This window comes from Psittacula echo (genome assembly GCF_963264785.1).
Source record: "Psittacula echo genome assembly, chromosome: 11".
NCBI lineage: Eukaryota > Metazoa > Chordata > Aves > Psittaciformes > Psittacidae > Psittacula > Psittacula echo.
The window spans coordinates 15,736,151-15,749,144 of NC_137746.1; the positions used below are offsets into that span (position 1 = coordinate 15,736,151).

General features: G+C 54.0%; 1 protein-coding gene across 8 annotated transcripts in view; it reads left to right on the forward strand.

The window, feature by feature from the left end:
- Positions 1 to 4,204: 4,204 nt before the first annotated feature.
- The window catches only part of ETF1 (eukaryotic translation termination factor 1), a 28,082-nt gene continuing 19,292 nt past the window's right edge, over positions 4,205 to 12,994 (forward strand). For 3 of the 8 annotated variants that reach the window (XM_080627437.1, XM_080627436.1, XM_080627430.1), the window contains exons 1-2: positions 4,205 to 4,311; positions 4,397 to 4,529. In XM_080627437.1, the coding sequence (XP_080483563.1) occupies positions 4,444 to 4,529 (86 nt within the window). In that variant the 5' untranslated portion in view covers positions 4,205 to 4,311; positions 4,397 to 4,443. The other 5 variants (XM_080627432.1, XM_080627435.1, XM_080627434.1 and 2 more) reach the window with 5 other exon arrangements.

Sequence of the window (12,994 nt, forward strand, 5' to 3'; positions counted from 1 at the left end):
CTAGCTCTGCTGTGGCTGTTCCCAGGGAGGACAGAGGGGACAGTGCAAGCTGTGGAGCTTTGGCTGCTTGTGCCAACGGAGCTCTTCCACAAGCAGCCAAGTGACGCAGTTGGGTGTAGCTCTGGGCCCTATTCTGTTGTTTAGTTTGGGGATTTTCCCTTTGACGCAGGCAGGCAGTGGCAGGCTGAGGTGCACTTGGTGTGGGGAACATGTTCACATTTACAGCACGTGAACAAACCCTCCTGATTCTGTTTGTGTTGTCTCACTGTGCTCATCTCAGGTGTGGAGCTCCATTCTGTCACAGCATAACCCGGCTCCTGTCCTGCCTGTGGGTTTGGTAATGGCAAGAGCACTCGGCTGTGCATCTCCTGAGAACACTCTGCTTTGCAAAACTTGGTTGCAGGCAACTTCTGTCCTGAATGTCCCTCTGCTGGCCTCTTGTCAAAAGTGATCCCCTGCGTAAAACTACAGGCGGAAAAAGAGCAGGAATCCTCCAGCAAAGTGACTGGGGTATTCCAGGAGCTGAGAGGAAACAGCCTAAGGTGAAACAGTTTAAAACCCATCCTCTGTGGATGCTTTTCCTGCTGCCTCCCTGGCGCTGCAGCTGGATGTTCCTGCAGCAGAGCCAGTGCTGCTGCTCACAGTTGCTTGCCTCTTGGCTTGTAGTGCTGTCAGGGCAAAGGTGATGGATCATATGATGGATCATCATAGCCTGCAGGGCCCTGGGGCATTGGTCAGGTTTAATTCTGCAATGAGTTATTTTCCCTGTCCTAGTTTCAATTCATCTGCCATAGATGTTCTTAGCTCCTCCATTATAAGCCGAATTATTGAACTGGGGAGGGAGAAGTGAACTCGGGTGATGTGTGTCCTGCTGGGAACAGGTTTGCTGTGGAAAGCTGCCAGGAAGGCAGGAGATGCCGCAATGGGGCTGTTACCTCTGGTAACAGGTTGGACGGGGCTTGGAGCGACCTACTCAATAGAAGGTGTCCCTGCCCGTGGCAGGGGGTTGGAACTGGATGAGGTTTAAGGTCTTTTCCAACACAAACCAGCCTGGGATTCTGTGGTTCCATGAGCCCTGTCCCGAGGAGTTAACTGCTGCTGTCCCATCACTGGGAAGGTGCTGCCAGCACTGGGAGAAAGGTGTTTGGAGGTTGTTGCACGCTGTCAGTGCTCCTCTCAGGAAGCCAAGAGCCCCGGCAGTGCTGGGGTAAATGACTGCTCTGTGTATGATAGCAGCTAAGGAAAGCTTTGCACATGTTCTTTGGGGGGGAAAAGGTGGCTGAGGGCTGCTTGTGCTGCCTCCACCTGCACACATCCCCTCATGGTGACCTCTGCAGGTGGAAGGCGCTCAGGGCAGGGCCCAGCCTCCTCTGAAAGTCGTAATAACATCCAGTGACACGGGATGGCAGACCCCAGCATCACAGCTCCCACTTGCCTTCAGTAGGGAACAGAAGGCTGAGGTCTCAACCAGGAGCAGCGCATCTCCACCTGCCTACAGAGGCTTCTTTTCCTTTCCTAAATGCATTTGCTGCCATTGTGCCATGTCCGAGGAGCATGCTGGGGAGTACAGGGGCCTGCTGTGGTGCCTGTGCAGCAGGAGATGCTCAGCTTCCCTTGGGATTGCAGTGCTGCATAGGAGGAAAGTGAGATGGAGTCTCCCCCTTCTCCACCAGCCAGCACATTGCAAGGGCACGGCTCCTTTCTCCTTTCAGCAGTGTATTGGAAAAGTTCTCTGTAATTCAGTGGCTCTGCCCCATCGCTGCTCTCTGCTCCTTCCTCATTCCCATGGAGCTGTGCTGCTGTCAGAGGTCAGCGCTGCTCACATCCCAGTCAGCCAGCGCCAGGAGAGCTGTAGGGGGAACCCACAGTATCTGTCACATCGGGAATGTTGGAGCTGGAAGTGCCACAGCAAAGTGGATGCATCAGGCTTGGGGGGCAAGAACTGGGATGGATGCTCAGTGACTGGTCTTTGGAGTACAGGCCCTGGATTGAATGGAAAGGGCAGGATCATAGGGAAGCACAGGGTAGGTTGTTGTCCACCTGCCCATCTGCATACACAATCCCTTATCGGGCACAGAAACTTGCATCTCAGCAGATCATCTCCAAAGCCAGGCATAATCCACTGTCTTGCTGTTCTGAGGAGGATTATAATGGGCTATGTAGGACCAGATGCACATGGAAAAACACCTGAAAGGGTTGGAATGATACTTGCTCAACCCTAAAGAGAAACAGGACTTTAAATCCAAGCTGGTAGTTCAGAAATTCACAGCATCTCCCCAGCATGATATTATATTGATATTAAAGCCCAGTTTCAGGCTGAGTCCCAGAGCAGTCTCTGCTCAGGTGCCCTGTGCCCAGCTCCCCGCAGTGCTGCTGTACCGGGGTGGGGAGCAGAGAAGCAGCACAGGAGAAAGAGGAGGCTGCAGCCGGCTGGGACTATGGCAGCACTTGCTGTCATGAAAGCTTGATCCCCTCACAGCACAGCAGAGAGGCCAGGCTGCCCCTGGCAGGGCAGGGGTGGTGGCAAAGGCCAGAGCTGGCACATCTGAGGGAGCAGATGTGGAATGGAGAGATGCCACGGCCACCAACCACCCAGCGTCCAGCTGTAGGTGCCTGCTCAGCATCACCTGGGGGAGACCGGATGGAGCAGCCCTGCAGAGAAGGACTTGGGGGTGTTGGTGAATGAGAAGCTCCCCATGACCCAGCTTCAGTGAGCGCTTGAGCCCAGAACCCCCCCGTGTGCTGGGCTGCACCCCCAGAGCGTGAGCAGCAGCTCAGGGAGGGGATCCTGCCCCTCTGCTGTGCTCTGGGGAGACCCCCCCTGCAGTCCTGATCCAGCTCTGGGGCAGCAGCACAAGAGGGACGTGGAGCTGCTGGAGGGAGGCCAGAGGAGGCCATGGAGATGCTGCGAGGGCTGGAGCAGCTCTGCTCTGGAGCCAGGCTGAGAGAGCTGGGCTGGGGCAGCCTGGAGAAGAGAAGGCTCCTGAAGGGGAGACCTGAGAGCAGCTCCAGTGCCTAAAGGGGCTGCAGGAAACCTGGAGAGGGGCTTTGGACAAGGGCCTGTAGGGACAGGCCAAGGGGAATGGCTTTAACCTGCCAGAGGGGAGACTGAGATGAGCTCTTAGGCAGAAGCTCTTCCCTGTGAGGGTGCTGAGGCACTGGCCCAGGGTGCCCAGAGAAGCTGTGGCTGCCCCATCCCTGGCAGTGTTCAAGGCCAGGTTGGACACAGGGGCTTGGAGCAAGCTGCTCCAGTGGAAGGTGTCCCTGCCTGTGGCAGGGGTTGGAACTGGATGAGCTTTAAGGTCCCTTCCAACACAAACCAGTCTGTTTCTATAACACCAGGCCGCCCGGCGCTTATCACCCTGGTGCAGCGCAGGGCTGTAGGCACACGATCCCCTCAGCGGCTGCCACCCCTCGGCTCTCTGGGCCCTGCCCCAGCCTCTCCTCAGCCCCGCTCCCCTTCTCTGAGCAGTCACCGTTTGTTTCACTGGTGCCTCCCAAGCAGCGCCCGGAGCTCAGAGCCGCGACCTTTGCCGGCCCCGCGGGGGGCTCCTGCCCCAGCCCGGCCGCCGCAGCGGTGAGACCGGCGCAGAGGCGGCATTCCCGAGGACAGCGGATAGCCCCGCGGCTCCTCATCCTTCCACCGCCCATCTCCGCTCCTGGGCCCCCTGCCCGGTTCCGCTCCCTCCCAGCGTTGGTGAACGCGGGCAGGGCCACGGAAGGAGAGAGGGAGGGAGGGAAGGAGATCCCCGTCCGGTGGCGGGGCGGCTGCAGCCCCACAGGAGCAACGCTCGTGTGGCCCGGGGGGACACCGTCCGGCCCCGAGGTCGCTTGGTCCCGGGGTGGTGCAGGGCCCGCCCGGGCAGGGGGTGCCGCTCCAGGAACCGAGACCGTGCCCACTACCAGCGCCCGACTGATCCCGGCTCCCGCCCGTCGCGTCCCCTTTAAGCGAGGCCAGGGTCGTCCCCGCCGCTCTCGCGAGACCAGCCGCTCCGCCCCGCCCCGCCGAGAGCCACGGCCGGGGAGGGTTGCGGACTACACGCCCCATAGTGCCCCGCGCGGAGAAAGAGCCAATAGCGACTCGGGTAGGGGGCGGGGTCGTGCGTGTGAGCAGCCTATGGCGTGTCTCTCCGCTCCCGCGCTGGGCGGGGTGTGCGTGCGTACCCCGCCCCGGTCCCCCGGAAGTGATGTCACAGGCCCCATGTGAGCCGATTGCAACACATGCAGCGCGGAGAGGGGGAGCGCGAGCAGCCGGTGTCCGACGTCAGCGCCGCCGCCAGCCGCGCGCCGCCGGGGGGGACCGCGCCTGAGGTGAGAGGACGGGAGTGGGGGGAGGCGGGCGGCGCCGGGCCCGGCCGGCTCTAACCGCTGTGTCTGTGCCGCCCGCCCGCCGCAGGCCGCCGCAGCCGCCGCAGCAGGAGGAGGAGGAGGAGGAGGGAGAAGATGGCGGACGATCCCAGCGCTGCCGACCGCAACGTGGAGATCTGGAAGATCAAGAAGCTCATCAAGAGCCTAGAAGCGGCCCGCGGGTGAGCGGCGGGGCCTGTGCCGCCTCAGGGGGCGGCCGCTGCGGGGGGGCACCGCGGCTCGGGACGGTGGGTAGCGGGGCCGCCCGCCCCGGGGACGTTGCGGGGAGGGTCCTGGCCGGAGCGGGAACAGCAGTGAGGGCTCTGCCGCCCGGCACCGGATCCGCCGCCGAGGGGTGTGAGGGAGAGGGTGAGGAGCAGCCCCGGTCCGGCGGCCCCTTCCCGGGCGCCGGTGCCCTTTTGTCTGGCCGCGTGGTAGAGCGGCCGGGTCCCTGCGGCCGTGGAGGGCCTTGGGTTTGGAGAGGAGAGCGGGCTTAGAGCGCGGCGAGGAGGGCCGGGGGGGCCCTGTGCCCCCGGAGACAGCGGGGAGGGCTGAGTCGCAGAAAGGAAGCGTGACTGACTTTCCCGCACGGGAAGCGGGCAGCGCCTGCCGTTGTGCTCTCCGCTGGCCCCAGTCTGGTTTAGGTTCATCAGCTGTCTCCCTTCCACCCTCTGCGTCTGCCTCTGCAGGGCGAATGTCCCGGCCCTGCCGGGCTGGGAGAGGGGACGCGGGTCCCGCTGCCCAGCTCCACGTAGTGTCCGGCTTCTCTGTGGCCCCTGGCTGCCCCGTGCCAGCTGGCACCGGGGACCGGCGGATTCCAGCTGGAGTAGACGGCTCCTCTGCCCCGTGCAGGCGTGGGCTCCTCCCAGGGGACCCGCTGGCTCCGGAGGAGGGGGTGTGGGGTCGCAGTTACTCTGTTCCTTCTCTTACTAACCCATACTTGATCTTTCCCCCCCTTCACCTTCCAGTGAAGGTGCTTAGCTCCGTTTCCCTGAAAGCAGGCTCTCCCGAAGTTTGGGTAGTGCTAAATTTAAAGGCTCTAATTCAGCTTCTGTCGTCCTTGCACTTTGTTTTCTCTTTTTTTCCCCACCAGAAGTAAAACTGCTGGATGTTGTGACAGCCTGCCCCATGCCAAAGGTGACATGGTGCCTGCATCTGGTAACTCAGCAGTGGCCTGTTCTGTGGGTTGGGAAGCCCCTTGGGCTGGAGTACGAGTAAGAACTATAGGTTCTGGAGCTGTAAAATAGCAAAGAAAGTGGGTGTCTCAGTATACAGTGCAATAAAACCAAAATGAAGGGTGAGTGCATGGCTCTGCTTCCATAGGCTCATCTGAACTGGTGTTAATTGGACTGGGGCATTGCTCTGGGGGTACCCAAAAGGCTGGTTGCCTTTGCACAGCTCACATAAGCTGAGCTGCTGTCTTATTCTTCCCTTAGTACTGGTGCTTGTTCTGGTGTATAGAGTGGGCATGGGGGGTTGTTTAGCTGAAAAGTAACCAAGGAAGCTGGGGAGAACCCAAGCTACAGGTGCCCCTCAATGTTATTTAATGTGGTGTATGAAGTAGCTGTGCAAGGGATAGGGGAGTGGGAGAAGGGAATGGGGAGCCTGGGTTGTCCTTTCTGCAGCAGAGTGGACTTTGACTGCCGAAGTTGACCATTCAGCTGTGCTTTTGCAGTGTTGACAGCATGTGTTGTACCCGTGGGGAGGTCCTGGCAAGCATGGGAGCGTGTGAATGACTTTTGCCATGAAGTTAAAGGCCTTGGGGAGCTATGGGTGTCCATTGCAGCTTGTGAAAACACCTAGAGGCTCCTGTAACAGCACTGGGGGAGGCTGGGGTGTGTTTTGGAAGTGTACAGTTAGTATTTTGGCTTTCCCTGATTCAAAATGTGGTGACATAAATGTGTCTAGCTTTGCTGGCAACTCTTGTGTTGTTTGGAATAGGTGAATGTTGCAGAGAACAAGACAACTGGTATTGGAGTGATCCAGGGTGAGGTGAGGCAAGGGGCTGGCTTGGAGCGGGTGGCTGTTATAGGGGTAACACCTTCTTGGGGCCACAGCCTCAGTGTCTTTCCTCTTCCCTGCCAGTGGTCCTTGGCACATCTCTTTTTCATGTAAAGGTGCTGCAAGCACAAGAAAATGCATGTAGGAGGTTTAGCTGACCCCTCTGAATCCAGCGTATGTCCTAGATGTTGTGATATTGCTGTTCTTTGACGTTTGGGCTAGCTGCTAAACCGCCACCTGATGAACGATGCTGATGCTAGCAGTCTTTGTAGGAGCAAGGTTATGTGTAAATGGGTGTTGTGCTAAAATTATCCTGCTCTGTTTGGGCCCAGTAAGGGGAAGAGATGCTGCAACTTTTGCCACCAGAGGCGTTAGGCTCCCCGGCACAAGAGGTATGAGGTAGTGAAACAGGCTTTTCCGGCCTTTGGGAGAGTTGCTTCCTCTTCCTGTGGAGTAGGAAGACCTGTTCTGGGGTGGGTTAGGGGGCAAAGCCTTTAAATAGGGTGATGTGGAGGGTCAGGGACTCCTTGGCGTCTCCACCTTCCCTTACTCATGTACTCCTAATGGTGACCCAGCAGCAGTGTCCCAGTTTCATGTGCTGGTTGTTCCTGCAGTGGATCAAAGGGACGGGAAATGAAGGAAGCTGGAGCTAGATGTTCAATTCGTGTGTGGCGGTTGGGGCACCTCTGCTGTTAGCCAGCTATTTGGGTAAAATCTCAATGAAATCTTGCAGAATGTTACCAGAATGTTAAGTGAGCATGAGAGCAAGGAAATGCTTTTATCGTGCCTGGGACACATGAGCTAAGTGGTAGTATTTGGTCAGAAAACCAAGGTGGAAGATTAGAGCTTCAGCATTACCAGAAGCTGATGATCTTGAGGCCTGCAGGGGTAATGTTAAGGTAATAGCCTAGCAAGAATGTCCTGTGTTATTTCTCCAGGGTGGCTTTCTCACTGATCTCTGGATAGCAAGAATCTGGCAAATCAAAACAAAAGTAGTGTTTAAAACCCCCTAACCCACCTCAAAACCCTGTCTTTGCTTGGCAGGGAGTAGAAGGTGCTTTTGTCTGTATGGTGCTTCCTAAACCAGAAGTGTCTGTTACTCTCTTTCTAGCTCTTCCAAAGCTGAGTTGCAAGCCGCAATACTTTACACAGTTAATGAGTTGATCTTTTTGATGTGGTGTGAAGGGACGAGGAGTAGCTGGTATCTGCAGAGTATGTGTGACTGAAAGCAACTGGGGGGCCTGAGTTCTGTGCTGCAGGCAATTAACCTTTCTAGCCAGAAGATGATGAGGTTTAAAGGCTGGTGGTGAGTCCTTGTGGGAAGTCTAGCCTTGTCACTCATCTCTGGTGGCTGGGAGTGCTCAGGCTTTCATCAAGCATCTCTACTTCTCTCCCATAAAGGGATTCTGCTTTCAGTCCACAGTTAGGTTTTGTAACAAACAGATTTGGTGAAAGACTGTGCCCTCCAGAAGGTGCAGCAGTGGCTTTGCATGTGGCTGTTGCAGCGGCTCAAGTAGAAGTGGAATTAGTCTTATGTTTTTCCCTTATCCTCTGTCTCTGTGATTTTCTGTTGTTGCTTCATGCAGTTTTCCAGTGTCAGTGTTAAACTGACAATCAGTCTTTGTTCCTTTTGGTCTTTGCAGTTCTGAATAGTTTGCGGGGCTATGGTCAGTTTTTTCTGCTAATCTAAGCTGTAAATGCTTGGCAAAATCAAGCATCAGCAGCAACTGGCAGTTTCCTTGCAGGCTTAGGCCTGAGATGGGGCCAGATTTGAATCACATTTGGAGAACTTCTCAAACTCTTAGGGACAGGGGTTTTCTTGCTGCAAACAGCTGTGCTTAGGAATGGCTTGCTACCAACCTCCTCTGGCCAGTTGGACTTCCTGACCCTGAGGGAGAGCACAGCAGGTGCTGGTGCAGGGTGTGGAGCTGTGTTATAATGGTAAAACCTTCAGGAACCTGCTCCCTTGAGACACCTCTCCTGCCTTGAGCTTGCTCTGTTCAGAGCAGTAGCCCTTATTAGTTGTTTTACTGAAACAGGCAGAGAGGAGGCAGAGAGAATGGTGTCTTTGAAGGCTCTGTCTGCAACAACCACTAAGATTGACAAATGTAATGTGTTGAAGAAGGTGGGGAACAGGTCATATGCAGACTTCAACTAACTCTGAACCAGTAACTTACTGTGGTTGTAACTGGAAGAAATGGCTCAAAGCAGGAGAATGGAGAGATGGCAAGAGAAGTGGACATCTTGGCATCTCCAGAGCCATGGGAAGGCAAAGTGATGCCATTTCTTGCTAGGGTTTGGATTCTGCCAAGTTGAGACTTCCATCTGTATACGGGAGAAATCAGAAGTGAGACAAATAAGTCAGCAGGGAGTAGAGAGGCCTGAAAGCGTGTGGAAGTTCCTGCAAAGTGAGATGTAGGCTAGTTCTGCTTGAGGGTGGAAAAGCTGACCTGTTGCTTAGACACAAGTTTTCTCAGCTTGTGTTGCAGAACACGTCACTTGCATCTGGGTTCTCCTGCAGTCCATCTGAAGCCTTGCTGGGCCTGGTTCAAGAGCCCAACTTTGGAATTAGTCTCAAGTTGCTGCTGTTTCCCAGCCTTGTGTGACAGGGACGGGAGGAGACTGCTTGGGTGAAGGTGGGTGGGAGACTGCACATCTCTGTACTTCTGCGCTGTCCTGGGATGGTGCTGCTTTTATGGCCAGGCGAGTTGGCAAGGCTGGGTGAGACCTGTTTGAGCAACCTGGTGCTTCTGGAGAACAAGCAAGATAGTCTTGTCTCTTCTTCTGTTACAATGGTGGGTCTTTCCAAAAGTGACCTGAAAGCCCACCTGCTTGTGAGTTAGTGCTGCAGCAGCACTAGCTCCTGGGATGCATTTAGGGTATACCTGGGGTCAGTTGCAAGTATGAGTTTGCCTTGTTCCTGATTCCTTTTGAACAAAGTGCTTGGGAACTGGTGGTGCTGGGATTGCGTGGTGGTGTATTTCTCACCTGAATTAGGCAGTGCAATACTTCGTTACTCCTACTGCAGAACTGCATCTGCAGTTCTTTGCTGAAGATGGCTTGTTCTGCTGGTAGCAGGTGCTGTACAACTTCATTGCACTCAAGTTGCGACTCTGCTGGAACACCTGTTGAACAGTTGAGTGTGCTACAGTAATTGTTGTTTAACACTGGTATAAATTCTTCTACTGCACCATATATGCATATAAGATACAGTACACCATATATAGTGGTGTACTGTATCTTATGAGTGTAACAACACCACCATGTCTAGGCAAGTACCAGTAAAGCTAAGTCTTTAAATGATGTCATACATCAGGAGGAGGATTTTGTGTGCTGTGACTGGTTTCTGGCTACACTGCCAGAGGTGTGTCAGTTCAGAGGCTCCCTCCCCTGTTCCCAGGCTGCAGCAGGTCTTTTTCCCCACCTTCGCTATTGGGATCTGTTTGTCATTGTGGCTGTGCCTTGGGTCTGGGCTCTGGGAAACAGTTTAACCGTTGATACAGGATCTGTTTCTGCAGAGCTGAAGCTTTCACCTTAGGACGTGGAGTATGGAGACCTTGAACCGGGCCTGGGTGAGCTGGTCGATCCCTGAAGGGCAGTGCTGTGGCAAGGTATTACTTGGCTTTCCAACTTGTGCTGTGTTCATTAGGTTGCAGTGCTGATATGTCATGCTAGTGCCTGTTGTGGGGTAGCCTTGAGGATCTCTCCTCAGCAAGCTTATGTCTCCAGTGGAGGTGCCTTTGCTAGAAGTCTTCTGCTTCAGCTGGAATCCAGGCTGGACCAGCCTTGGGAAAGTCCAGCCTTTCAGTCTGTGGAGAATGTAAGCCAGATGTGGGGCAGGGAGTGCAAGAGGAGTGTCTGTGGGGTGGCACATGGATTTTATCTTTACTGATAATGGGTTTTCTGCTTTGGCTTTATGAGCTGTCATTGAAGTATGGAGTGTTTAGGGAAGAGGTTATGATTTAAGTTCTTACCTAAGCTGAATTGCTTCCTTGAAGTTGTGCTTTCTCAGCCTGCTTGTGTCAAGTGTAGTTTCTGAAGGAGATCACATTTCTGTTACAGAAGTAAAGGCTGCAGTATTAATACTGTCTTTTGCTTCTGGTAGTGAGAGGAGATGGAGACATTTGCAAACACTGTTTCCCTGCCCTGTTTGAGTCCCTTCAGGCTGCCAGTCTCTGTAGTGTTGGGGTTAGAAGCTGGGTATGGGTTTCATGTGATCAGGGCTGATCAGGCTCCTCAGGACTAAGGCAGTGTCTCTTAAGAGCTTGTGTTCTGGTGATGTCGGGGGGGGTGGTTGGAGAAAGCTGCTCTCCCTGTGCCAGATAAGAATGCAGCTGGAGCTGGGGCGAACGTCCAAAGGGTTGTTGACATCCTGCTGGTTGCCTGTGCCTAATTGTTGTAAAACGCTTCCTGGGCTTTCTCATCTGCTTGCTCTACCTGTTGCTATAATTCAAAAGGAACAATTGGGAAGTGCTGTTGGAGAGTACACACCAGCAAGTGGCAGAAAATGACCTAATCTGGGAGAATGGTTACGTGCGAGACAAGAACTCTAGGAAGTATTTTATAGCCCTTGGTAGTTCGGCAGCTTGGTACCCTCCTTTACAACTGTGTGAATCATTAGTGAACAGTGTGATTCATACACAGCTCATCATTCACATAGAGCTAATGAATGAGCCCCTGACTGCTGAAGAGAAATGACGTGGCAAGAGATGGGAATGGGCACCTCAAAAGAGGACAGACTTTTTTGGCTTTGTGGCAACTGCATTTCTCCCTGCCTTTTATCAACCCATTCCCATGTAGCTCTGAGGCATTAACATCTTAACAAGCAAATCTGGATCTGTTGCTGCAGTCCCTCGGTGTACATCTTGTACCCAACTGACCCATTAGCATAATGCAACAAGTCTTTTAAACTTGGAGCATTGATAATTGAGGAGGGAGAGCAGGGGAACTGTGGCAAAACCAAGCCTCCCAGTGAGTCACAAATGTCTGAAGTGCAGAAATGTCTGTTCCACTTACCAGTAATTGGGCATCCGGGCTTTCTGCATGAGGTCAGATGCAGCCAATAAGGCCTATTCAAAACATGCCTATGCAATTAGGTTTTGTGATGTGTTGCCTTTGATCCAAGGATTTCAGAGGGGCATTGATTCACCCTCCCTGTGGGATGTGCAGTAGCCACTTACGCTGATTCAGTGCTCTTTGGTAATATGGGATGAAGTCAGGATCTGCTCCTGGAGCTCCAGAACTGAGTTGGGATCTGGGTGCTGGTGGTTGCCTGAGCAGCGCCCACAGTGTCGGAGCTGGCTCCAGCTGGGGACAGAAGGCTTGGAGCATGGAGCTGCTTACATTGACCTGTGTGCAGGTCGTGCATAGTAGACCATTGGGCTCACTGTCACCTGCTACCTGTGCAGCCTTCAGACACGTGATACCTGGCCAAATTCTCTGCTATGTGGAGGAATTAGAGGTCTGTGACCTGATTCTTCCACCTCCTTTCTGTCCCTGGGGAGTGATGCGTGCTGAGCTCAGGAGGCAGGTCCTGGCAGCAGGCCAGTGACTGCTCATGGGGGAAGCACTACCTTGCCTGACCCTTGGTGAGACACTAGCCAGTCTTGCCTCTGCTCCTTGCTGAAGCAGCCATTTGCTGCCTCCCTGTAGGAAGCTTTCCCTTGCTGCTGAAGCAGGGGGTGCACTGAGGAAAGCAGGCTCACTTCTCTTTTCCAGGGTGGCTTCTGGCTTGGTGCTTCTCTCCCTAGCCTGCATTTGATAAGATTGCTTGGCATCTCAGGACTTTTTCCTCTTTGAGAAGGTCAGTGGGTTAGGGTAAGAGGGCACAACACTGTTTCAGAGCAGTCTTGATGTCTGTGTTCAAGCTGTTTCTGGTTACACAAAGTGCTTTTTCTATCTGATCTGCCAGCATTACAGGAAGATGATATGCAAGATTCGTGCCTAAGGCTCTGGGACAGCACTCCGATAGGAGAGCTTGTCACTGTGAGCCATGATGGCAACAGCTGCATGGCCTCATGCTGTGCAGCTAAGTGATTTTCCTTTGTCCAGGGTAGAGGTGGCATCCAGAGATTGATGGATTAGCTATCTGGGGTGTTTCTTTGACTTAGGGGAAGGGGGGCTGGCTCTCACAGTATCACAGTATGTTAGAGATTGGAAGGGACCTCAAAAGATCATCTAGTCCAATCCCCCTGCCAGAGCAGGGGGGCTGGCTCTCTCCAATCAGTGCTTATGCTGAAAAGTACTCTTGAGGAAAGAATTACTTGGTCTCCTGGCTCTTTGATCCTCCCCTCATATCTGCTCTGCCCCCATCTTGTGCTTTTTCTCTGCTTCTGAGGCAGCACTGGATCCAGAGAGGTCATCTCTGCCTTACTGCTGCTTGTGAACTGGTCTCCTCTGTATCTTCATACCCTTCTCTGGATGACCTGGAAACCTTTGAGGAACAATTTATAATGATGTCGCCTTTCAGTAGATGACCCAGCGTTCTGGTGTATGCTGCTGTGAAATACGGAATGCCTCTGATGTGGAGGTTGTGAGGTTCCTCCTGAAATGATGCTGCAAAAAGTACTGCCAACGACATGGCTTTCAGCTCAACTTCACATGAAACTTCTAAGGAGCTAATGGTAGCTCCCATTGTCAGCTGCCC